The following is a 23,719-nucleotide window of genomic DNA, read 5'->3' on the forward strand; positions in this document are numbered from 1 at the left end:
ACAAGCTTTTATTTAAATACAATAACGAATGTAAAGAACACACGGAAATATATAGTTCAAGACATTTTTGGAATCACTGTTTGTCTACAGTATAGCCGTTATAAGGACATTGTTATTGGTGCAGGCCCAGGAGCGTTTATCTTAAAAGAAATATTGCAATATTTTAAGGAAATTACCTTCTATCCTTCTTGGCAAGACCTGGCACCTGTTGCACCAAAACGTACATCAATAATCTAAAGTAGAACCCATTGAAGGCCATTTTGCTTAAAAAACGATATAGTCAAAAAACAGTAAAAGGAAATTGTTATATTCAAAGGGTCGAGACGGTTCAAACTTGTGAAAATTAAATTTTCACTACACTTGCTGAATAATTCTTTCATCCTAGATCAATGTTCTAATATCAATTAAATAATAAAATACAATTTGGAGCTAAATACATTCCACATGTTGGCGTTCAAAATGTATTTAACTTAGCCTTTTGCATTTTTTTCGGAGCATCTGAATTTGCACGTCCTTTCCCCTCGGATACAGTTCTGGAGAAGGAAACTGGGCCGAATGACCTTTGGGAGGAATATTAAGAGAAATAGAAGAAACATTCAACGATGGCAACTTCACAAATGAGGTAATAAATTATTAACAAAAAAAAGTAATGGTATCTACTCATTAATTAAATTAATTATTTTACGTTTTTGTTTCTTTATTAAAAAAAAATTCTTTGGATTTTAAATAAAATATAATCTTCTAATGACAAATGCTTTAATTTCGACTTACTTATTTTATATAATCCTTTCTGGTGATACCTTAATGTTACAAAGTTTCCATGACTTTACATTTAAAAAGATGAAAACATGCTTTTCGAAATTTCTAAAAATTTAGTTTGTGTTGAGCAGTTAAAAAACAGGTGAGCAATTTTAAAAATTCAAATATTCAACAGGAGAATACCTTAAATATTCCACATGTTTTTTGTATCGAAAATCCTTTCTGGTGATACTTTAATGTTACAGAGTTGGATTAAATTTCCATTTAAAAAGGGCAACATGTTTTTCGAAATTGAAAATTGAGATTGTATGAAACAGTTAATAAACAGCTGACCAAATTTTAAAGATTCAGACATTCAACAGGGGAATACCCTAAATGTTGTACATGTAATGACAGTGACATCTGTTTAAAAATTCAACAGGAACCCATTAAATATTCTGTTATACTTTCAATAATTTAGAAATTTAACAATTTAGGAAATACTTAGAGAAATTCACACACCTCCGCGAATAAAAATAACGAAAAGAATGTTAGTCGAAAAACATCGATATATAAATATTTTCAAACATTTCTCACATCTCTAGTCGATAGCACCACACAAACATCGATTTTTGTTCCAGCTCTATTCGTGGAACCTTTGCGTGATTCGCTATACGAAATTACTCAAGTAAAGGTTAGTAAAACTAATTTCAAAAGTAGGCTGTGCAAGATATTTTTGATAGCCCTAGAGGGGAAAGGCAAAGCCTGCTGAGTTGCAGGTGGGTTTTCCGAATTTTAGCCTTAAAATTTTCCACGATGTGCAAGAGAAAACCGATTAGATATTGTGTGTGTATAAGTGTGTGTCTGTGTGGACGTCCTCGTTTCTCCACGGCGAAAAAGTCAAGCTGTGAAATCAATAAAAGTGCGAAAGGCCAATAGATGCCTTCGTCACTCAGGCGTAGGAATCGTTTTCGAGAATAAGTAGCCAAAAAGAGCAAGAACGAAATAGATTAATCAAATGAATCACTCCGAAAAAAACACAAAGAAAGTTTTGTTCGAATATGAGTGTGTGTAGGTACACATATTTATGCCACAAAATGGCGGCGGAACATCGGAAAATCTCAAATGCTGTTGACGTTGCGGCTGTTAAAGTTATCTGCAGTGACCCCCCATTCCCCTGGAAGGCAGCCCACCCCTGGAGTTGGGTTTTTCATTTTTATTCCATTTTCCCAGCTTCACTTTTGGCGTGTGCCTTCCAGATGCTCTCTGATCTCTCACACATACACTCTTGTGTCGTATATTCGTGTGGGTGCACTTTGTTCGCCTTGCTTTCGTCACTATTGGGGGAAATTGAGTGCCTTTTAATGGGTTTTTTTGTTTTTAAAGATATTTGCTCTTGAAGCCCCCCGAAAAAATAAATACTTTTTGCAATGTGGGTGTGCCACTTGGCCAGTTAAATATGCAGACAGCGACAAACACTTGTGCACGAGAGCCGAATGCTCGAATTGAGGTCAAAATCATCCACAACTGGGTCTGGGCGGAAAAGACAGAGGGGGGTTGGGGGGTGATTTCTCGGGTCGGGGTCGACGCCTCAGTGCAGCAGAGGGTGGGTTTTCGCATTGGGGCTGTTTAGTTTGGCTGTGCCACAACGGAAGAAGGCATTATTGCAGGTTCAGAATTGTATGTATGTACCCTTGCAAAGACAAAGACACCAGGCAGGGTTGTTCGAGAATTCGTCGTCCTATTGCCAATCAATTAAGCCAAGCAAATTGAGCGAAATAAAAGTGACTCAACTACTAGCCAGCTCTTGCCACCCCTTGTCTCTGCGCCTCTGTTTACTTCCCGGGGTCAAGAGACTTTAATTCCATGGCGCAGAAGACCAGCATCGTGTGCGAGCAGGATGGGGCTAACTGACTGGAAAGGGAGGGGAGGGGGGAGATGAGACTAAGAGATCCCCAAAGCTGAGGCCATAAACCCCAACACAAAGAAAGGACACTGACACACAGACGCTGCTTCTAGTTCTTCTGAGCTTGTGTGTGAGTCTGTTTGTTTGCGGGAAGAGAGTGCGCCAAACAAAGAAAGCGGGAACAAAGAACTGCAGGCCACAACAAATGCGTCAATCAAGCGAAAGTAACCTGGCAAAATAAATTGCTAAGCAACGTCTAAAAGCCCGTTGGCATTGATTAAACCTGTGATTAATTAGAATCTTTCCAGCACTTGCTGCTTAGATGGCAATGCCACAAGCACGCACACACACTTGAATGGGGAGAATGCGGCAGTGCCGTTTCAAATGGCGGGAGAGAGTGGGGCAGAGAAGAGAGTCGAACAAACTTGAAGGTGCTCACCGAGGTTATTTCCATTAAATGCATATTTTCCAGTTTGCCTGTCAGGTGCTGTTTTTGTTGTTGTTGTTATCCGCTGTGAAATCGAGTGTAAACAAAAACAATCGTTGGAGATTTGCAATTTACGGCCGTTTAAATAATCCCACTCACACATAGTCATCATCAGTTTTCCTTTGTATTTTTGTCACAATTGTACGTAATATAGTTGATTCGTCTGGTCCTAGATTCATTTTTCGTGTAACCTGTATATTTTAGTCTTTCCTATTACCTCTTTTTTTATTAACTTGCCACGGTTCCGGCTTCTCCTGTTTCCACCTCCGGTTTCTCTACAGGATTCCCTAAGCACAAGGCGATACCCAGTGTGACGTAACGAGAGACCAATCCCAGGTGTTACCACGCAGGACTTGTGACTTCTAACCAAAGGAGCTAGCCAGGAAGAATCCAAAAGATCGGACGGAGCAATCTCATCTCGACCACCAACCGGATATCCAACCATCCAAAACCACTTGTCTCTGTGTGCGTACGCGTGTGTGTGTTACATTTGTGTGCGTTTCGTCGAGTGTCCCCAAGGATCAGCAGGATCAGAACCACCGACCAGACCAGGATCACAGGACCATAACCAGATCCAGATCCCCAGAAAACGGGGAAACCAACCAAGACGCCAAGAGGAGCCCACTCCGTGCCACCCACGCACGAACCCATTTCGCCCCCGAGTCGATCCAGAAAAGCATCCACCATTCCTCTATCAACGTACGACGCCGCTCCCCTTTTGCACTCTTACGACGACAGTCCGCAGCGTTGGTCCGGAGTCACCAACGGGCACCAGGCAGGCGTCATCATAGATCAGTTCCGGGGCGGTAAAGCGATCACCATTGAGGGAGGCACCAGCACCGGTGATACGACGAGCATCGGCGGCGGCAGCGATTTACGACTGGTAATAACGGCCAATCCCAGCGAGATCGAGCGCAATTACGAGCAGCCAACCAATCGCGGTGGTGGCGGAGGCGGCGGCGTTATCGGCGTCAGCTGCGGTGGCCAAACCCCACCGACACCCACGGTCGGCAAAACCCTGCTCAACACCAGTCCCAATCTCCTGCCGATCACCACAGCGACCGATACGTTCAACAACCTCAAGAACCTTGTGAAGATCGACAAGGGCTCCTCGCCATCTTCGGGATCGAATACGCAGGGAGGCGGCAGTTATCGCAAGGGCTCCAACGGCTCAGGCTTCAAAGGCGCCGGCGGCAACGGAGGATCTCCGGCCATAAGCGGCAACAGCGAGGGCGGCAGGAACGGCAGCCGATCATCTGGTGGACCGACCGGACACTTTTCAACTGGCTATAGCAAGAATTCCGCCAAAATTCGCCAACACGATAGTGAGGTGAGCCCAAGACCTCGACGATCTTACCAGGGTGACTCGTCGTCGTCGCGTTACTATTCGAAAAATAGTGACATTTTGGGTCAAGGATTAACCGGCAGCTCCGACAGCTACAACGGCGGCGGCTCCTCCGGCAGATACCAGCAGCAGGACCAGCAAGGCGGAGCGCATCGTGGTAGTCGCAACAACTATCACTCCAACTCCGATGGCAGCTACAATCGATCAATAAACTCAAACTCCCAGGGAGGAGGAGGAGGATCTGGGGCAGTCGGCTCTGGTAGCGGTGGCAGCAATTACCGCTCCGCCCGCAACTACGAGAACGGCAATGGGAGCAACGGCCCACAGCCACGTTACGGCAGCGGCAACGGGAACGGCAACGGCAACAGCAGCAACTCCTCATCCGGCTACAACGGATCTTCAGCGAGCTCAACTAACAACAGCAAGTCGTCGTACGGGGCTTCGCGCGGTGGCAACGATGGAGGCGTGAGTGGCGGATACAGCAGCAACTACCGCGACAGCTACGAGGACTCACCGTCGCACCAGCGCTACAACAACACCAACAGCCTAGAGCGGAACGGAGGAGGCGGATCGGGGGCAGGAGCGAGCGGAGGACCCCGCAGCTACGGCAGGTCGGAGGCGGATCGTTACGGAAGCGCACCGGCCAGTCGCACGCCCACTCTACGCAACGGCAATGCATCTGCCCAAAACTCTGGCTCTACTTCCAACTCTTCGAACATTTCTCTGAACTCCGGATCAGCGGCGGCAGCAGGAGGAGCAGCACCGCATTCCCAACAGCAGCAGCAGCAGGAACGGCAGGAGCGATCCCAGGCCGGCAAGGCAATCACTCCGCCACCGATCACCGGACGCTGGATACCACCCTCGCTGCGTCCGCAGCATGGACTTACCCAAAGCGAAAAGAACGACGCCGTCTTCCGACGCGTGAGGGGTATTTTGAACAAGCTAACGCCCGAGAAATTCCAGGAGCTGAGCGATGAACTGCTGAAGCTGGACCTCAACTCAATTGTTATTCTGAACGGCGTGATATTGCTGATTTTCGACAAGGCCTTGGACGAGCCGAAGTACTCGTCTATGTACGCGCAGCTTTGCAAGCGACTGTCCGAGGAAGCCCCGTCATTCGATAAGGAACCGAACAACTCTTGCACCTTCCTGCGCCTCCTGATCGCCGTCTGTCGCGACAAGTTTAATAACCGATTGAAGCGTGACGAGAACGACAACCGACCACCGCCCGAAAATGAGGCCGACGAGGAGGAGCGCCGCCATCTGGCCAAACAGCGCATGCTCGGCAACGTCAAGTTCATCGGAGAGCTCAACAAGCTCGACATGCTGTCGAAGACCGTGCTGCATCAGTGCATCATGGAGCTATTGGACAAGAAGAAGAAGCGTACGGCCGGTGCGCAGGAAATGTGCGAGGACATGGAATGCCTGGCTCAGCTGCTCAAAACTTGCGGCAAGAATCTGGATTCAGAACAGGGCAAAGAGCTGATGAACCAGTACTTCGAGACGCTTGAACGTCGGTCAAAGTCATCTGAATATCCACCGCGGATACGCTTCATGCTAAAGGACGTCATCGAGCTGCGCCAGAACCATTGGGTGCCACGCAAGCTGGGCACCACTGAAGGCCCCGTCCCCATAAAGCAAATACGCTCGGACGACGACTCGATTATTCGCACCCCGTTCCCCAATCGCAACCGGGATATGCGCAACAACGATCGCGACTCGGACAGCTGGATGAATCGGTTCCATCTGAATATCCAGCCTGGCGGCTATAATGACATGTTTAGCGGACTGAGTGTCACGGGAGCTTCTCCGATTGTCTCGCCGTGAGTATAATTCATTGCCATGGGAGTCGAGTGGGGGAAAAGCATAGGGTGGCCTTGTTTCAAACCATTAAAAGAATATTATCTCTTAATTTGGGAAGTAAAAATGCCAATAATTTCGAAATCATACAATAGGCAATAATAGGAGTAGTACCAACAATAGGGATTTACTATTGGTTTTCATTTAATTTTTGTTGTATGTTTTAGGTTTGCTACCAGCAATCGTGACCGAGATCGCGATAACCGCCAGTACAACAATCGTGGCGATCGCAACCGGGATCGCGATCAAGGAGGTAGCGGCGGAGCCAACTATGGCAATCGCTACAACAAGCACAACCAGAACGGAGGCGGCAGTGGCGGAGGAGGTTCTTCCAACAACCGAGATAGAGATGATTCGCGTAGGAACAACGATCGCGACAGGGATCGCAATGACGGACAGTATGGGGGCAATCAGCTGCTGGGTAGCAAGGAGTTGGCACCGAGGTTCAAACGCAACTTGATCACCACGAATCAGGATGCGGTGGAGAACTTGCAAATGCGCCCGGCAGCCAACTCCTTGCTTTTCCGAGCGGCCTCCCAGAATCAGAAGTTCCCGGCCACATTGCCCATGTCCACACCGCCCAACAACAGCGGCAACAACAACCAAGGCAGCTCGCAGGGCAAGGATCAGGGTCAACTGTCGAACTCTCACTACCCCATGCTGGGCACGCCCACCTCCCATTTGTTGAATCCAGCGCGTCCCTCGTCGACACCATCAGCGGAATACGCCGAAAGCCGGAATCTGCTGGGAGCGCAGAACGAGAGAGGCCTAAAGGCCACCACTTCATCGCCAAACTTTGGATCGGGAGCGGAAAAGCTGGGCGAGCAGTCCGAGGGCCAAGCGGCCAGGAAGGGCTCGCACGACGGCAAGGATCAGGCCAAGAACGGTGGTTCCGGGGAGAGACCAAGCACCCCGGTAGGAGGAAATGGCTCGGCCAAGCAGCAGAAGAAGGACAAGGGCCCCAACAAGGAGGAACTGTCCAAGAAGGCCGGTCAGTACTTTAAGGATAACTTCTACTATGAAGAGGAGGATGCAGATGAAGAGGTGAAGGATGATATTGAGGTCAAGGCAACAGAAACAGAGACTCCTGCAGCAGAAGATTCGGAGGCAAAAGAAGATGGCGCTACTCCTGTGCCCGCTCCAGATCGCTTTACCGCGCTTGTGGATGGATTCCTCGAGCTTAAGTTGCCAGAGAAGTCCCTTAAGGATGTGTGCCTCAATTTGCTGATGGATGTTTTGGATCGTGTAAACGATGTTTATCTGGAACGCGTCGTAAGACTCTTGCAGACATTGCGGAAGCAGTCCAATATCAAGTCGAACATCGTGGTCGAGGTTTTCAAGCAGCTGGTCAACAAGATGAATGAGCGGGAGGCGCTGAATCCCCGGATCGCGTCCCTCGTTGCAAGTGTCCTGGCCAAGACCGTATGCGAACCGTCTCTGCTGAAGCTGAGCGACATCGCCAACTTCACAGACAACGGACAACACTATCCGCTGTTCTTGCTCGTGCTGCAGCAGCTGGTCAAAGTCATCGGTAAGGATGCGCTGGAGGAGAAGTTCCGGGCGAGCAAGGTGGATTTGATAAACAGTCTGCCGGAATCGGATCGCAACAAAGAGCGACTGGCCGAGATACTCGAGGATCGCCAGCTATCTTTCCTCTATCCTCTGCTGAAGGTGCAGGCCGAGATGCTGAAGCAGTTGCAGAGTGACCCGAATCCCAATAACTTCTACAAGTGGGTTAAGGCCAACGTGGACAACAAGTACTACAAGGACCCCGGCTTCATACAAGCCCTTATGACCGTGGTGGTCAAATACGTGACCAAGGAGACAACGCTGGCGGCCAACATCGACCCCAAGGAGCACCCGGAGAAGTCAGTGACCCAGAAGGAGCAGCAGCTGCTAGAGAACTACAGCCAGATGCTGCAAACCTTCCTGGGACAAAACGAGCTGCAGTTGATGGCCCTCTACGCCCTGCAGACGTTCTGCTACAATGAGAATTTTCCCAAGGGTAAGCACTAATATTTCTCCATCAATCCCTGCGAAGTTACTCACATCGATTGTTTTTTCATTAGGTATGCTGTGCCGTTGGTTCAAATATCTTTACGAATCTGAAATTATCGAGGAGGAGGCATTCGTCTTGTGGAAGGAGGAAATTTCCGACAAATATCCAGGCAAAGGATCTGCTTTGTTCCAAGTGAACGCCTGGTTGACTTGGCTGCAGGAGGCCGAATCTGAGGACGATGAGGATTAGGACGCACCAGTCCCGCATAACAACAACGCTATATGTTTATCACTTCCAATATTTATTCACAAATCGATAATGATTACATGATGAAAAAGAACAAAACTAACAAAAAAAAATTCAAACAAGAAACAAGAAAAGAAAATACCAGCATGATGGAAGTTTAAAATCGCGGTTGCAAATCTTAGTCAAATTATAGTAGAAGAAACAAAAAAAAAACAATTTAATCAAAATTATTTGATATCCAGCAAATTCAAAGAACTTTAACAACCCATTATCAATAAATAAAACGCAATAGACGGCAAACGTAAACGATATTTAATCCATACAACATAATCGCAAGCGAAATTAGAAAATTCCTATTGACCATTGACTTTCCAAGTCTAACTCATAACTAGCGAATTTCATCTACAATTTTTTTTTCTTACTTATAACAACCGGAACTGATCTTTAAATCGAATATCACTGATTTCAATTGTTTGCCTTTGTTTGGTACTCTCTCGCCGATTTCCCGATTGTGTATTTAATTAAGTAGGTCAAATCAAACGACAACGTAAACATTATATAAAAACAGCCCAATCGACGCGCGCAGAAGGGAGCGAAAAAAATCTGAATGTAATTGTGAACAAAATATCGTATATATGTATTTTAACTCAACAAACGTAATTATTAAAAACTCGCCCACATTAAATAGAGCCTTAATAAATGCAACCAACACTGCGAACGGCGAAACCGAGGGAGTTTCAATTGGTCTTCAAGGGGCCTATATTCAAATTTGGCGCCAGGGGCTTTTGCAGCTGCCTATCGATTTTTTTTCTATGGTAATTTGGAAGCCCTGGTCATTTGGCACTAGTTGGCCAAACATGAAGCCAATCCATCGAACAATTATAAATTAAATATTACTGTCTACTGTTTTTCCCCTATGTGACATCGTTTTTCACAACTTTACATAAAGTTTTCCCTAAATTGTATTAAAATCAAATGCTAATTTGAATTTGGAATATTTATGATTGGTTTGAATAGAAATCTCACCATCTGGTAACACTGGTGAAATCTGCAATTTCATTGTTTTCCCTGTAAACATATCTTGTTTATATCTGAAATTACTCATATATGGAGTCCGTAGCTGTCTTGGAAAACGGAGGAGCTGTGCCGGCGAAGGACCCCGGTCTTTTCACCTCACATTGCGTCCACTTGGAGGCGGGACCCTCGCAATTCACCGTGCGCGCCTTGAAAATGCAGGGCAGCACCCTGCTCATTGTGAATCCTAAGGAGTCTGAGGTCTTCGAGGAGCTAGCGGTGGCCATGCCCTCGCGTAATTCCGCCAGCAGCGAGGCCATGTCCTCCACCATCCTGGGCGGACATGGGCAGACCGACTCCTCGGTGCTGGCCGCCAAACTGAGCAAACGATACAGCCGGCAGTTCTATGTGAGCCTCAATCTCAAGCTGGATCGACTGGTGGGCCCTCTGTTCGAGAAGTCGCTAGTCACCTACATGCACGACCATCTGGAGCACTTCGCCTGAGTGGGTACTACATAGTGTGGTGTAAATTTAAACCTGCGGCTCATATTTATTTCTGGTTCACGTGCACACAGGCCGCCGATGACACGGCGCCGCGTGGGGGTCACCATCTACTACATCTATTTCGGGGACCGGCGGCTACCCCACGGACACAGCTCCCCGTACTGGCACTCGCACTCCACCAACATACTATCTGGGATCTCCGATTCCCGATCTCCGCTCAGACGTCATGTGGCGGCCGAGTGAGCGCGAACTTTAAACGTGTATCGCCGAATCGATTTTTGTACAATAAATTTATTGCCCTAAGTAAGTTTACAGGCGGTTCGAACGCTTTATCAATTGTGTCGCGATAATGGTGCTCAATGTAAGGGAGGGAGGTCACCTGCTGTGGGAGTGATCGCGTGCCGCCCGCATGCTCTTCGAGCGGCCCCACCACCCAGTGCTTTGAAGGTCAGTGCGGCTGCACCGATCGCTTGATAGGGATAGGTGAATCGCAATTCAAGTCTCTCAATCAAGCCGGTGTTCTGGTTTTCACTTTCGGCTGTGCAACCTTGGTTTATTTACTCAACAGTTAATATCGGACAAAATGAAAAATACAGAATGATTGCAAATATAATACATTTTTTCAAAGATCCCTATCCAAACGGAACTTAAATTTAAAAGGGAAAGTAAAATCCATTTGCATATGTGGGTGCAATTTAATAAGACTTCATCAAGATTACTAATTTACCTCACTTCTGAAATCATGCTCACTATAGTAGATGTTTAATCTTGGGCGCAGGCCAAGTTGGTATAGGCCTTATCAATTTATTAATGCAAACGAATTATTTCAATTACTTAACGATTTTAGTGGCAAGAAAACTTCAGAGTCGTTGCCTATAGATTGATGAATTGCAGAACTTTTTACCAAAAGACCCTATAGTTCTTGCTCGTTCATTGTACACATATCTGTACCATTCTCTGGTGTACACTTTGTAAATTGAATTGTGCAATTAAACCAATTTTTAACGAGCTTTTTTAAATAAAAATCATATTGACTGGATTTTATTGCCTCCTTAAGGTTCGTTTTCAACGAACCTATAAATTATTTACAGATGAATTGTAGAATAATACTGGTTTAAGTAATAGAGCCATTTTTATATATTAGTAGTCAGCCTGACTACAGATATTATCTTTCGTTAGGACTCCGATATCCTTTTGTAAACTCAGCCCTTTAACTTATTATAATGGTTTTGGATAAAAACGTTTGGTTAATCCCGAGCTAAAAGATCGAATCACTTCCTGCTTGATAGTCTTAAATTTAATGAATGCGATATCCAAAATATCCGCGTCATTTCAACTCAAAGTACGCCATTTTATCATAACTCTTCAAGTTCCCAACCCACAGATGTGGTTGGTCTAAGTTTGAAGGACTAGAGTACCTTCCAATATACCTTATATCTATCGGCATTCCCAGACAGAAAGTTGACTTCACTTCCTGCCCACCAATCGTAAATCAAACGGTTGATAAGGCGTCTCAATTACCCCCGCCAAGAATGCCAGTCATATATAATGAGAAAGCCCCCAGCGGCGTTGTGTAATTGTTTATGGATCTTACCGCATGGATGTGCCATTGAAACTTTTCCGCTAAGCTTCAAAATAGAAACACACCAACAACAACCCACGAAAAAACGAAAAAATAAAAATTTGACTCTCATAATAATGCCCAGTCTAGACGAGATATTGTCAGGCGTATCAGCAGCAGTGGTAACAGAAACAATAGCATATCGCTCCTAAATAGCAACACCCATTGAACGGGTATAAAAATAGCGCCCCTGCCGGAAGGTCTGCGCTCCGGGGTCTGTGGGCTCCCACGAATGTCTGGAATGTTTTTTATTTTGTTTGCCTTTTCTGCGTTCGCTTCTCCCAGTTGCCTAATAACTTTTCCTTTTTGGCCATATCAGAGCTGTCTGGCGATAAGCGCCCTATAAATAATAGATCCAAGTCGGCCGAATTCGGGCGGCCATCTGTAATAAACGGATTGGCGGGAGATGCCAGTGGTGGTGGCTCCATGCCTCGGTGGCATGTCCCTCCGTTTGATGACAGGCTGGGTCGGCGGCGGTACGTGGTACATGGACTTTGGAAGTCTGTCGTTGGCGGCAACAAAGTAATTAGCCTTCCGCGGGGCTAGCATAGTCATATCAGTGCTCCCAGTGGGTTCCACCGCGGCGATAAGCTTGCTGGACTTCGAGTGGACCCTTCTTCTTCGCGGCGGCTACTGCAAATGTGCATCTTGGCGATAAAGCCTCGGCTCAGGCGCACGCCCACCGGTCAAGTTGGATCCCCTCGGAACGGATCGCATCGGAGATCCCAGCAGGGCTTATCGGACCACCAGGCAACCTTTGCCAGCCATCCAGACCCCGCCGGTTATCGGTCGTGTGTTGTTAATTTGATAGAAATATTGAACATCACTTCTACGGCGGACTGCACCCTGCGCATCCGGATCGATCCGGATCGCCTTCGATCTGTCTGTCGCCGCCCAGTTGGGTTCCGATCTGTGTTTATTTACGCCGAGATTCGGACCACGGAAAATTAATAAGCGCACACGCTTGCTCCCCAACAGAAATTCGCAATGTTCGTTGATACTTTATTCCCTTTGGCATGCTCAGCTTATCACTGCTCCGGAGGAGCTTCTGGACTTTTGGAATGTCCGAGGGGGGGAACGAATCGAGGGGGCTCGGGAGGCGACGAGACAATGGGGGCTGGCTTATCGACAGCCGCTCGCGCCATACAAAGTTCACACTGGCAGCCAGAAAATCCGGATTTTTTTCCTACTCATTCTCAAAGCGTCAAAAAAACATAAAATTTAGGTTGCGCCTGGGGTCCTTCATGGCCTGTCTGCGATTTTGGGTAGCGATACGGGTTTCTGTAGAGTAACCAAGGCCGAGCTTTGGCAGATTCCGCTGAACATACTTCGCCGTGCGCGACTGTACTTAATCCGAATGGCTGGCTGCGGTTCGATTATACCCCCTATCTATTTATAAATCGTGATTCGGCATCTGTTCGGGGGACTGGGAACTACGAGCTGGGCAATGGCAATGAGTCCGCATTCACGTCCACGTCCACCTGTCGCACTGCTGATAGAGGGCAAGGGCTTATCAAAGTCCCCGGTGTCGTGTTGTCTTTACGTAAGCCCGGGACCCCACTCGTTGGCCCGTGCATTCGACGGATTACGTGGGACCGGTGGGGTCGGTCGGAGCTGCAGCGCAAAGGTGGAGCGAAGGTTGCTCCGCCAGTGATTCACGGGACCAGACAGCGCCTCCGCCGCCTGATAACGCCGATAGCTAATAGCTGATAGCTGATAGCCACCACCCAGCAGAGCGCAACTCCGCTTCCCGTCGTGCCATTCGCGTCATGGCGCAGAAACTTTCGGCCCAAAGATATGGGGCGGCGCATGTGGCCGTGTTTGTTGACTGGGCGTGAGATAACCGCCTTATCGCTGTCCCCCAGACGCAGCGCCCACACACTGAGGTGAAAACGGCAGACCAACCCAAAAATGGAACTACGGGTTAGGGATTGCACGTTTAGATATACTTGTGGGAGGTTTACTATCCCCCAAAAGTAATAAAACTATAAATGATCAATACCCACTTTTAAAATTAGCAAGGCCTGCATCCTTAGTGTAATTAGGCAGAATGTGATAAACATTTTATTTCGGGATTTTCTCTTGTGAGGGTACCTTGTTTGCATAGGTAGATAGTATCTACTAGATACATAGGTATATCTATTGGTAATTTCAAACCAATTGAAGACAAAAATCTCTTTTTTCACTTAAATGTACTATTATCTTTTTCTTTCATTAAGATTTTACTCTTTTTTAAGAGGGACTTTAAATACTTTCCCCCAAAAATGTTGTGTTTTAACTATCTAGGTTGATATAATAGGTTGACCATTGACTAGTAGATACTATCTACTAGATACATAGGTGTATCTATTGGTAATTTCAAACCAATTGAAGACAGTAATCTCTTTTTTCACTTAAATGTACTATTATCATTTTCTTTTATTAGGATTTTACTCTTTTTAAGAGGGATTTTTAATGCTTTTCCCTATCTATGCTTTAACTATCTAGGTTGATATGATTGGTTGGCCATTTTCAAAAAAACGTTTTAAGTTCTAAATCACTGGGTTCTTATCCTGAAAAAATCGATGGGCGAAAAAGTTTGTTGCTATCTGGCGTAAGCTTCTTTTTTAGTAATTTCATCTGTTTACCAAATTCTACAAAATTAACAATTAAAATATATACCAAGAAATCAAAAGAATTGTTTACATAGTAAAGCTATTTATGGAAATTATGCCATGTGATCTTGTATGAGTCTGCTTGTAGATTCTAGAAATGCAATCTTAAGTCGAGGATGTTATTTGGTCTAGAAGTTCTCGCCGCTTTCCTGATCCTACAGTTTTCTCTAAGTGCGCCCCAGATGTTGACGTACCTGTTCGAGTGGAGGGGTGGGATTCGGATCGGGAGGGCGGACTGGCTCTCAGGGTGGGGTTGCAGGGAATTCGCTACGCGGTACGAAGTGCAAGTCAGGCAGACGGCACCGGGCGATAACGCTTGCCCCCCAAAGAGCGATCATCGGGCGCACACATGTACATGGTACATATGTTGGTTTGCTAGCTGGCTGGCTGGCTGGCTTTCCACTTGTGCGTTGATAAGCGGGCCCAGACCGTCCCCCTGGCACCCCACCCCGAAGCCACCATTCCGTCCGGCACGGAGTTTCACTCACGTAGTGTGTGCTTTTGCCCCAGATCCACTGGCCCCAGTGGATTTTTTCCACCGCCTCCTGCCCCTCCGTCTGCTACGCACCTGCTCTTAGGCGCTCCAGTGTTTTGGTTCCGTCTACCATGGTCCTCCCCCCTGCCGCCACGCCCCCGCCGGACCCGTCTGCAGCCTTCGGCGGTGATAAGCGCTCCCTGTCCGTTCCGTCTGGTCGACCCCTTATCGCCGGCCGAGTTTCGCATATTACCCGAACGTCTGCAGGCGAGCGGCTCATTCGATCGGCAAGCGCGTTAGCGAGAGCTACTACTAATTTCTCGATCAGCACCCACCACACACACCATGGATATAGTACAAAAGTCAATCTTCAACAGCGGCCCGGCCAGAGGGATATACGAGCCGCCCGTCGGCTACTTCACGCCGTACAACACTCCGCCGTACATCGCTGGCTATACGGACTCGGGCAGCTGGCAGGCGGATCACCACCTTCAGCAGCCCCACCACCAGCAGATGCAGCACATCAGGTTCCCCACGCCGCCCATCACGCCGCCGCGTCCTATCGCCGGATACGGATACAGCCAGCGCACCCAGTCCGTGATCATGAAGGCCCAGGGCCAGCAGGACGACCTCTGCAGGAGTCCCGTGGAGTTCCAGGAGGACAGCAAGTCCTGCAGCAGCGGCAGCGAGTGCGGCACCTCCAGCGATTTCGTGTGCAACTGGATCGATTGCGATAGGTAAGGATCGGTTTCATAAAAGAAAGACTCGGAGTGAAGTGAGCCAAATAGGAAAACAGTGAAAAAATTATAAGTTTTAAACTTACCAAAGGGATCTGGCTTAAAAAATGTCTTCCTTTATAACATTGTTTAAAAATTTTAATGGGTACAGTTCTTTTTTTTCCAATATCATCATCCATCATTTTTTAATAGCCTATAACATCTATTATTTAAATACAATATAATATACAGCTCCCTTTTCCCAATAAAAATGATTACGCATTCGGCAGAAAAATTCAGCAGCCTGCTATTTGTTGAACTGTTGGACTGACTGGACTTTCTGATAAACCAGTTTTATACACCCAAAAGCGATAATAATATGATATTAGGTCAAATTGATAGGAATATTATGAAATTTATGGTCAGGATAGATATGTGATATTGGACAAAATATATATGATATGATTCACCCTTGTTTTTCCCTATTAACCCCAAATATCCTTTGGTCATTGCAGAGTTTTTGACACATTGGAGGCCCTGGCGCAGCACGTGACACAGCGACATGCGATCGCCTCCCTCACAGACGGACTCTACTACTGCCGCTGGCGGGGATGCCAGCGCAGCGATCGGGGATTCAACGCCCGCTACAAGATGCTCGTCCACACCCGCACCCACACCAAGGAGAAGCCCCACCGCTGCCACCTGTGCGAGAAGTCCTTCTCGCGGGCGGAGAACCTCAAGATCCACATCAGGTCGCACTCCGGCGAGAAGCCGTACAAGTGCAGCTTCGAGGGCTGCCAGAAGGCCTACTCGAACTCCTCGGACCGCTTCAAGCACACCCGCACCCACTCGATGGAGAAGCCGTACATGTGCAAGGTTCCCGGCTGCCAGAAGCGCTACACGGACCCCTCCTCGCTGAGAAAGCACGTGAAGACCTTCAAGCACAGCATTCACCTGATTGCCAGCCAGCCCCTCAGCCTGCCCAGCGCCCCCTGTCTCCTGGAGGCCAGCAGCGAATCCGCCTTCACATGTCTTCCAGCCGTTGGTAGTGTGGAGTCCACCTGCTCCTCCTCCTCCGCCCGCTACTACGATGACTCCAACAACGAGCCCAGCGATTACTCGCTGAAGCCCAAGCCGGATGCGGAATTCTCTCCAAGCTACTGGCTCAACGAGAGGCAGCATAGTTACCTCCACAGCGAGGACTTCTTCGTCAAGATGGACGTGGAGTCGCCGCTGGACCTGCGCATCCACAGAATTTGAACCGACCGACCGGTTCGCCCTCGTCTCTCTTCCCCCATCTAGTCATTGTGCTGTTCCCCAGCTCTTGTCACTACACCTAGATTACTGTTTAACCTGATTAAAGACTGTTGTATTTGAAGAGCTCTAGTTTGGCATGGGGATTGCACGGGGTTATCAATGGAGCAGAACCTTGGGAGAGTGGGAAATGTAGCTTTTTATAGTGGTTCTGGGAATTTAGACTGTTCTGGTGATTAATTTTGAATACACACACACTTTTCTCTTGTTTTTTCCTAGAAATCTATTGCTCTTCAATGTGTATCTGAACTCAAACGTTCATTATGTTATATGTCGAAAAATTCCTACATAGGGAACCATTTTTCAAGCTAGGCACATAAGAAAAAATTCTTATAAAGCAGATAAAATCTCTAGGGGCCCCATGGTAAACAATTATAACAAAATTATAAGTAACCAACTTATAATAATTATAATAAATAGAAGTGGATCAGAAAGACATAAGTACTATTTTATAAGCAATATTATTTCGCTGAAAAACATCACTAAAGGTGCGGTTGCGTCTGCCCTAAACAGGATTTTTAAGATAAGATATTAGTTTTAACCACGACGCACATTTAAGGTTGGTTCTCTGAGTCGTTCTACAAAAATGTCGATTTAAGTATTGGGTCCTCTTTTTAAAAATGCCCATGATGAGTTGAAAAAATCGTACGTACATAAAATCGAAACAGAGTCATATAAATACCTATGTACTTGTATTATTTAAACAATATTGTTGAGTAATCGCGACCTTAAAAACTAATCGCATTTATCAAGCAATCAAGTAGTTTTTAAAAGCGAAAAGATTGGAGAAACCCTAGTACAAAATCTGTCTGTCACAAAACGTTCGACCACCTGAAAAGTATCTCGTGACTTTAATCTCCTCTGATAACAGTTTACACACCTGGTCGTATCTTGTTTCGGGGAAAATCCCACTTTCTAATGGCTAGGCCCACAGACTGCTGGATATTTGAAAATATTTATTGTTTAAATGCGAATCTAGACGAGTTTTTCACAACTGTTAATAACAGATTTAATCTTTTTTGCGGCTTATAGGAATGTTAGTTGATCTAGATAACCTCTCGTTTTTATACAAACAACAAGAACAAACAAAATAAATAGCAAAAGTATTTCACATTTGAAATAGATAAATACACTTTGAAAGCGGTATCAGGGAGTTCACTATATATACGCATATATACTGGCAACATACTACACAGTAGAAACAATTACTCAAATTAATATTATTGTTGCACTCGCGTCGTTTAAGGAAACAAATACGCTGTAGTCCGCCCTGCGGGATGTGCCTCGTGGTGGGCGTCCAGCTTGCACCATGTCCAGTCACCATTAGCCGTATCATTACGCTCTAAAAAATCTTACAACTCGTACAATGTATTGTCGGCAAATCGGGCACTCGTTCAGCACTTTTCCACAGCTTGTGCATGTGGCCATGTGCCCGCACTCCAGAAAAACGCACTCAATCGGCGCGTCCATACAAATCTTACAGAGCTCGTCCGTGGGCAGTTTCTCAACGGCTGCACAAATATTTTGAGTATTAGTAAGGTGACTTTACGGGATAAAGTTCAAGGCTCACCTGGAGTCTCACGCATGGTTTTCCACAGCCTACTGACGCGGTCGAGCAGCTCCTGCTTCTCACAACAGCCTTTGTAGTCGACGCGGTGCAGCATGAGCACCTCCTTCAACTGCTTCACCGTCAAACTCTCCAAGTCTTTTCTGTAAGTCAAATGAGGCATTTAATTAATCTTAGATTTATGCAAGTAATAGACAACATACAAATCCTCAAAGTCTTCCAAATTGACGAAACGCGAGTCAATGCCAGAGGTCGGCTCAAAGTCCGACGGTGCCGGATACACGTGGATCCCCTCGTCGTCGTCCCAACGGATATCATCATCCTGCGTGGGCGAGAACTCGATTGTCGGCGTGATGGGCATGTCCGGGGATCTTCCGCCAGCAGCCACGCTGATCGCATCCACGCTAAGAGGGGACACCGCATGACTGTCGGCGTCGGAGACCTCCACTGACTTGGTGCGCTGCTCCAGGTACGTGAGGAACTCCTGCAGCTCCCGTTTGATGTCCTCTTCGGACATCTGCGAGTTCTCCAGATGGCGTCGCATTTTCTCCACATGGCGACGGATGTTTGTCTTGTTTTTACCGCAGCGGTGGCAGCTCTGGCGATGAGAGTGCGCATGTAGACCGTGCTCCGGCTGTTCGCTAAGGGTCGAGAGCCCCAAACTGAGACCAGTTCCGCCTGGCGCCACCGGGGACTCGTCATCGCTAGAATGGTAGCGACGATTCAAGTAACCATCAGAGCGTCGGCGGGTCACCTTCTTTGAGCGCTGCGGCACGGCGGGATGGAACGCTGGACTAGGGTTGGCAGGGCGCTGCTCTATGTTCAGGGTTTGAGTGCTCTCGCCCAACTGGCCTTCCTCGCCCTCCACCGCTGGTCTGCTGCGCAACGTAACCTCCAAGATCTCCTCGGCGGCACTCGTGGTCGGCGTCTCCTCCACCGCCTCGATCCGGTTCACTTCAAGCACCTGCCATTGATCCAGGTGACTGCTGTTTGTGTCCGTGGTGGCCTTGCTCTCGTCAGAGATGCCACCGATGGCGCCCAGCTCCTCAAAGCTTGACTGCGAGGAGGCATCCGCTTTGGAGCTGCTCGAGCCCGGCTTAGAGCAGCCCGGACTAGCAGCTGTGGTGCCGGAAGGTCCACCGTCTCCAGCCACATGACCAGCGGGACTGGGCGCTGCGGGTACTTTGACCACCCGAGCACTGGTGTCGGTTTTGAGCGACAAGGACACGCGCTCACTGAACGTGGCCATAATCTCATCGTCTGAACACTCGCAGTCGGACTTGCTGTGCGCCTCCTCCTCCTCCTCCTGGCGGGCCGCCTGGGCCTGGCTGCTACTGCTGGCATCGCGATTATTCGATGCCTGCGTGGAAGTTGAAGGACTGCTGCTGCTCTGGCTGCCCCCATTGGTGGTGGTGGCTGCCCCTTGATGCACATGGACGCGTTGTGGCCCGCCATTAACGGCACTGGCGTAAGTGGGAATCTCGCGAGTGGAGACCCTCGGCTGCTCGAAGATGTGGGAGGGCGCCTCTGGCTGCCTGCTCTCCGGAGGCTTTGCAGCGACTTTGGAATCGAACGAGGCTAGCGAATCACTTATGTTGTCGCTCAGGTTGGAGAAGAAGTTTTGGCACGACTGTTTAATGCTGTCGATGGGGTTGGCCTGGCCACGACCCGGGCTGTTGGAGGAGGCGTTCGAGCCACGGCCCCTGTCCACCTGGGCGACATGGGTGAGAACGAGGCCCACCAGCTCCTCTTTCTCTGTGGGTTAAAGCGGGGTTAAATTCTATGCATTTATTGGAGTTTTCTCATCCAATTGCTTTTGACTTCTGTTGGAAGAGATTTCTGGGCGACCTCCAGATGTGTGACTCACCTAGACAGCCTTCTGTGGAGATGTGCTTGGACTGCAGATAGAAAATCAGGTCCTTGGGCTTGAGCTTTAACAGATCTGTCTTTAGCAGAGGCCGCTGGGCGAAAACAGAGCACCGTTGGCAGCGCCTGGACGCAATGCAGTTGGCACAGTAGTAGCGTCTAATGGGGCAGTAAGAAATCTCGGTGATTCCCCGAAATCTGGGATGTACTCATTTAGTTCGTTACTCACTTGCAATCGAAGCAAGCGCGCTTGCGACGAAACACCGTGAATTCCACGCCGCAACTTTCACAGGGCATCGTGGCCGCTGGACAGTGGGGCAGCTGCTTCTATCGACCGTGTCCTTGCGCTGAATCCTTGCCCTTCCTGGCAACTGCTCCTCCCTTCCGCTGCTCACGCCCACTGTGCTGGCATTGCATTTGTTTTTCAATGTCAACGTCGTGAATCACTGCGTGGCCACGCTTGGCGCACGGCATTTATCTCCGCCTGGCGGCGAATGGGTCAAGGGTGTCGGTGATCACTCAACACTAAATCATAGGCGGCTGGATGCGTACGCGATGATTTTTATAAATTTTTATCAGGCAAAAATAGCAATTCAAGGTACCAGGGCTGCAGTGATTTATATACGTATGTGCCACGGTTGCATCGAGCCAATGTTATCGGTCTGGGCTGCCGATACGGCTATCGATTAGCGTAATGAATGGCGCTTGATTTGAATGCATCCCGCTGGAATCTATATAATCATTCCTAATTAAGCCTACCAGTTCACTTGAGTTCCTATAATTGAGATTTAAATTATCCCGGCACACAATTACTTCCCTACCTATGTTCTATTCAATTTATCTTCTGGGATCTCAAGCTAAATGCACCTTATTTGAATCCCTATAATTACCACAGCAAGTCGTCCAATACAATTACTATTTTAGTTGCTTTTATTTAATTCACATCCACTACTTACAGTTAAGTATGTAATTGTATGCATTTAAATAGTTAAGTGCCATAAAATGTTGCAATCTTGTTTAAAATAATACATCAATTAGTTGCTAAGTATTATACGGTCTGCCTTCTGCTCCGCCTTCAAGTCATTTAGTTATATACACATGTGGTTTCCAATGATTGAGCTTTTCCGAAATTCTTGTCGATAAGTCTTTAATTACATAAACAAATGCGTCCGTTGTTGCTCCGGCCAGAATGTTGCCCAGTCTCAATAACAAGAGCTGGCTGATGATGGCAGTTGGAGTCCGTCTTCAAGCAGCGCCAGCACCGCATCGTTCGTTTTCAGTGGCCACGGGTGTTTAAGGTTTTTTGCTTTCACAGGGGAACTTAAGCAGCAGCAGGAGAGAGCGAGTCGTCAGTGAGGGTGAAAATGTACATTCTTTAATTTCTATTGGCGAGTTGAACGTTGCTTGGCCCTGAAGAGACTGGAGGCTTGCACTATGACACGAGACCCGGATCCTCGGCTTTCACGTGGCTCTGCAGGGGATCGTCGTTGTTGTTGTCATCGTCGTGGATGCCCGACGACACCAGGGCCCGGTTCTTCTCGTAGTCCACGAAGTCGTCGAAGAGACTTGGCCACGCTTCGGTGTCGTCGTAATTTTGTATATCACATTGTTCCGTAAAGTTGAGGTACATGTTCCATGTATCCTTCGGTATGCGGCGTATATTCGGGTGCTTTTCGAGGAAGTGTATCCAGTTGGAGAAGAGATCAGGTGTTTGTACAGTGAACACAAGTTTCCACAGGTCGATGGCCATCTCGAGGGAGAGGACGCGCTGATCGGGCTCCAAACCAAAGCTGAAATGTGAGATGTAAGTTATATTCTGGGACGTAGCAAAATGAGATCATCCTACCGGAAGGTGAAGCGGTATAACTGCTTAAACATCTCGGCGTCCGCCTTGAGCATCTCGATCGTCTGCTCCAGTCGCACCCGGATGCTGGATATTGTGTCCGCCCGCATCTTGTGCAGACCCTCGATGAACTCCGCCTTGGTGAAGCGGCACATCTGCGAGGCATCCAGGCACCAGGCCAGGACGAGTATGGCGAACTCATCGGGCTGATAGTTGAGGTCATTGCACAGTCGCTCGATGCCGTCCGTCAGGATCATGTCCTCGTCGTCCGGATCTTTGTACACATCAAACAGTTGGTTCAGCGTCTGGTGCGACACCTCCATGGATTCCTTGACGGCTATTTGATTATACAAAAGCAAATGAGTACTCGCAATGCAACGACCGCTGCGCTGACTCACCAGTTGTTATGATATCGCTCATGGTGGGCGCACTGCCATTAAGCAAACCTAAAGACTTAAAACTATTACGCTTAGTATCACAATTGTTTGCTTTTGCTGGCTTGAGTGGAGTTCGGCTGGAGAGCAGTTCATCGGTTTCTGGAGGTGTAAAATGAAAGAGGGTTTTTAGACTTTGGATATCAAACTAACGACGGGGCTATTAACTGTGGAATACCCACCTAGGGCGCAGCGCTCGTTGGCATTGGGATTAGTGCCCACCGATTCGTAGCAATTTGCAAGGCTGGTGGTCGTCTGACAGGCGTTGGAGTTGGAATTGTGTGAATTGGGGGACGAGGCGTTCGTTGGCATCGATTGTTCGGCGGCAGACTGGAAGCATTTCAGGCAATTGCCCATAGTGGGTGCGTGCTGGGTGCACCAGGTCCTCCTCCGCCTGCTCCACCTGCAGTTGCTGGCTCCCTAGCAGGAGCACTCGATGGCTTCCAGTTTCAGTTTGGCCGAGTGGCTGGCTGCTAGCTGCTGGCTGCTGAAACTTGTGATTTGTCGGGGGGCGTGGATGTGAGGTTTGGTCCTATGGCTCCTTGGGGATTTACTGACTATGCATTGGCACTGCGGTTCCCTCTACTGACTGGCATATGGTAGTGGCCCCTGCGATTCCGACTCCAAGTACGAGTACGATTCCGATTCTTTGTTGCCACTGCGATTGCTGTTGTTATTTTGGTGCCTCCTACGCAAACGCACACTCACGCGTATACACATACATGTGCAGGTTGCAACTGCAGCATTTACTGCCACCGAATCGCGCTCGTCTCTTTTACTGGCTGTTTTCATTCACATTTTCAGTTCACCCGTGCTGAGGCGATTGTTTAACATTAATTTGGTGCAATTTTAAAATGTGATTTATCTCGCTTTTTCACTTGTTTTTTTCGGACCAGGGCTGCACTAATCAACCAGGGCTGCACTGTCCTCAAGTGGTTGTAAACGATAATTTTTCTGCCTGGCAGTGCCCTATCGTTAGAGAGAGAGCCACAGTGGGCCAAAACAGTTTGACCATCACAGTTCGTTACATTTAAATAATCTCTAATTTAAATAATTAAGAAATTCATTACTTTATTTTTTAAAAAATAGAAAATTACCTCTGCAAATGCTTTGGTACGATTAAACATATA

General features: G+C 47.6%; 5 protein-coding genes and 1 long non-coding RNA gene across 8 annotated transcripts; 4 read left to right on the forward strand and 2 right to left on the reverse strand.

Annotated features, from left to right (window-relative positions):
- The first annotated feature begins 1,257 nt into the window (after positions 1 to 1,257).
- Positions 1,258 to 3,639, forward strand: LOC139352490 (uncharacterized). The gene is made up of 2 exons (XR_011603700.1): positions 1,258 to 1,432; positions 3,413 to 3,639. It is a non-coding gene; the product is annotated as an uncharacterized lncRNA (long non-coding RNA).
- Positions 3,640 to 3,699: 60 nt separating this feature from the next.
- On the forward strand, positions 3,700 to 9,307 carry NAT1 (N-acetyltransferase 1; the record flags this gene model as incomplete). The annotated part of the gene is made up of 3 exons (XM_017084838.4): positions 3,700 to 6,299; positions 6,504 to 8,341; positions 8,406 to 9,307. Coding segments are annotated over 3 exons (4,617 nt in total), but the record flags the coding sequence as incomplete, so codon positions are not given.
- A 304-nt stretch (positions 9,308 to 9,611) lies between these two features.
- Positions 9,612 to 10,406, forward strand: LOC108017864 (uncharacterized). Of its 2 annotated transcripts, none has more exons than XM_017085021.4 (2): positions 9,612 to 10,103; positions 10,171 to 10,406. In XM_017085021.4, the coding sequence occupies exon 1, from the start codon at positions 9,689 to 9,691 to the stop codon at positions 10,097 to 10,099; it is 411 nt and encodes a 136-aa protein (XP_016940510.2). In that variant the 5' UTR covers positions 9,612 to 9,688; the 3' UTR covers positions 10,100 to 10,103; positions 10,171 to 10,406. The 2 variants fall into 2 exon arrangements, with proteins under 2 accessions (XP_016940510.2, XP_016940511.2); XM_017085022.4 differs by having other exon boundaries at positions 9,614 to 10,099.
- Positions 10,407 to 15,118: 4,712 nt separating this feature from the next.
- On the forward strand, positions 15,119 to 16,943 carry sug (sugarbabe). Its single transcript, XM_017084953.4, has 2 exons — positions 15,119 to 15,586; positions 16,081 to 16,943. The coding sequence occupies exons 1-2, from the start codon at positions 15,195 to 15,197 to the stop codon at positions 16,823 to 16,825; spliced, it is 1,137 nt and encodes a 378-aa protein (XP_016940442.2). The 5' UTR covers positions 15,119 to 15,194; the 3' UTR covers positions 16,826 to 16,943.
- Positions 16,944 to 17,822: 879 nt separating this feature from the next.
- On the reverse strand, positions 17,823 to 20,938 carry LOC108018207 (uncharacterized). Its single transcript, XM_017085724.4, has 5 exons — positions 20,542 to 20,938; positions 20,314 to 20,471; positions 18,650 to 20,201; positions 18,450 to 18,589; positions 17,823 to 18,390 (listed from the first exon to the last, which is right to left on the reverse strand). Exons 1-5 carry the CDS (start codon positions 20,607 to 20,609, stop codon positions 18,215 to 18,217), a joined length of 2,094 nt encoding a protein of 697 aa, XP_016941213.3. The 5' UTR covers positions 20,610 to 20,938; the 3' UTR covers positions 17,823 to 18,214.
- A 286-nt stretch (positions 20,939 to 21,224) lies between these two features.
- On the reverse strand, positions 21,225 to 23,510 carry SCCRO3 (defective in cullin neddylation 1 domain containing SCCRO3). Of its 2 annotated transcripts, XM_070994738.1 has the most exons (5): positions 23,312 to 23,510; positions 22,772 to 23,247; positions 22,554 to 22,691; positions 22,159 to 22,492; positions 21,225 to 22,102 (listed from the first exon to the last, which is right to left on the reverse strand). In XM_070994738.1, the coding sequence occupies exons 2-5, from the start codon at positions 22,944 to 22,946 to the stop codon at positions 21,745 to 21,747; spliced, it is 1,005 nt and encodes a 334-aa protein (XP_070850839.1). In that variant the 5' UTR covers positions 22,947 to 23,247; positions 23,312 to 23,510; the 3' UTR covers positions 21,225 to 21,744. The 2 variants fall into 2 exon arrangements, with proteins under 2 accessions (XP_070850839.1, XP_016940395.3); XM_017084906.4 differs by having other exon boundaries at positions 22,772 to 23,510.
- Positions 23,511 to 23,719: the final 209 nt, after the last annotated feature.

The sequence above is a fragment of the Drosophila suzukii genome, chromosome 2R (genome assembly GCF_043229965.1).
Source record: "Drosophila suzukii chromosome 2R, CBGP_Dsuzu_IsoJpt1.0, whole genome shotgun sequence".
Classification (NCBI taxonomy): Eukaryota; Metazoa; Arthropoda; class Insecta; order Diptera; family Drosophilidae; genus Drosophila; species Drosophila suzukii.

What these genes read in the sequence shown, in the direction of transcription:
- SCCRO3 (XM_070994738.1), bottom strand. Translation starts at nt 22,946, where the DNA reads ATGGGCAATTGCCTGAAATGCTTCCAGTCTGCCGCCGAACAATCGATG. An exon ending in CAACGAGCGCTGCGCCCTAG is followed by an intron (nt 22,692 to 22,771) that starts GTGGGTATTCCA and finishes TTACACCTCCAG; the next exon opens with AAACCGATGAACTGCTCTCC. An exon ending in GAGCGATATCATAACAACTG is followed by an intron (nt 22,493 to 22,553) that starts GTGAGTCAGCGC and finishes ATAATCAAATAG; the next exon opens with CCGTCAAGGAATCCATGGAG.
- LOC108018207 (XM_017085724.4), bottom strand. Translation starts at nt 20,609, where the DNA reads ATGCCCTGTGAAAGTTGCGGCGTGGAATTCACGGTGTTTCGTCGCAAG. An exon ending in CTCCACAGAAGGCTGTCTAG is followed by an intron (nt 20,202 to 20,313) that starts GTGAGTCACACA and finishes TTTAACCCACAG; the next exon opens with AGAAAGAGGAGCTGGTGGGC. An exon ending in AACCATGCGTGAGACTCCAG is followed by an intron (nt 18,391 to 18,449) that starts GTGAGCCTTGAA and finishes ATATTTGTGCAG; the next exon opens with CCGTTGAGAAACTGCCCACG.
- sug (XM_017084953.4), top strand. Translation starts at nt 15,195, where the DNA reads ATGGATATAGTACAAAAGTCAATCTTCAACAGCGGCCCGGCCAGAGGG. An exon ending in AACTGGATCGATTGCGATAG is followed by an intron (nt 15,587 to 16,080) that starts GTAAGGATCGGT and finishes TGGTCATTGCAG; the next exon opens with AGTTTTTGACACATTGGAGG.
- LOC108017864 (XM_017085021.4), top strand. Translation starts at nt 9,689, where the DNA reads ATGGAGTCCGTAGCTGTCTTGGAAAACGGAGGAGCTGTGCCGGCGAAG.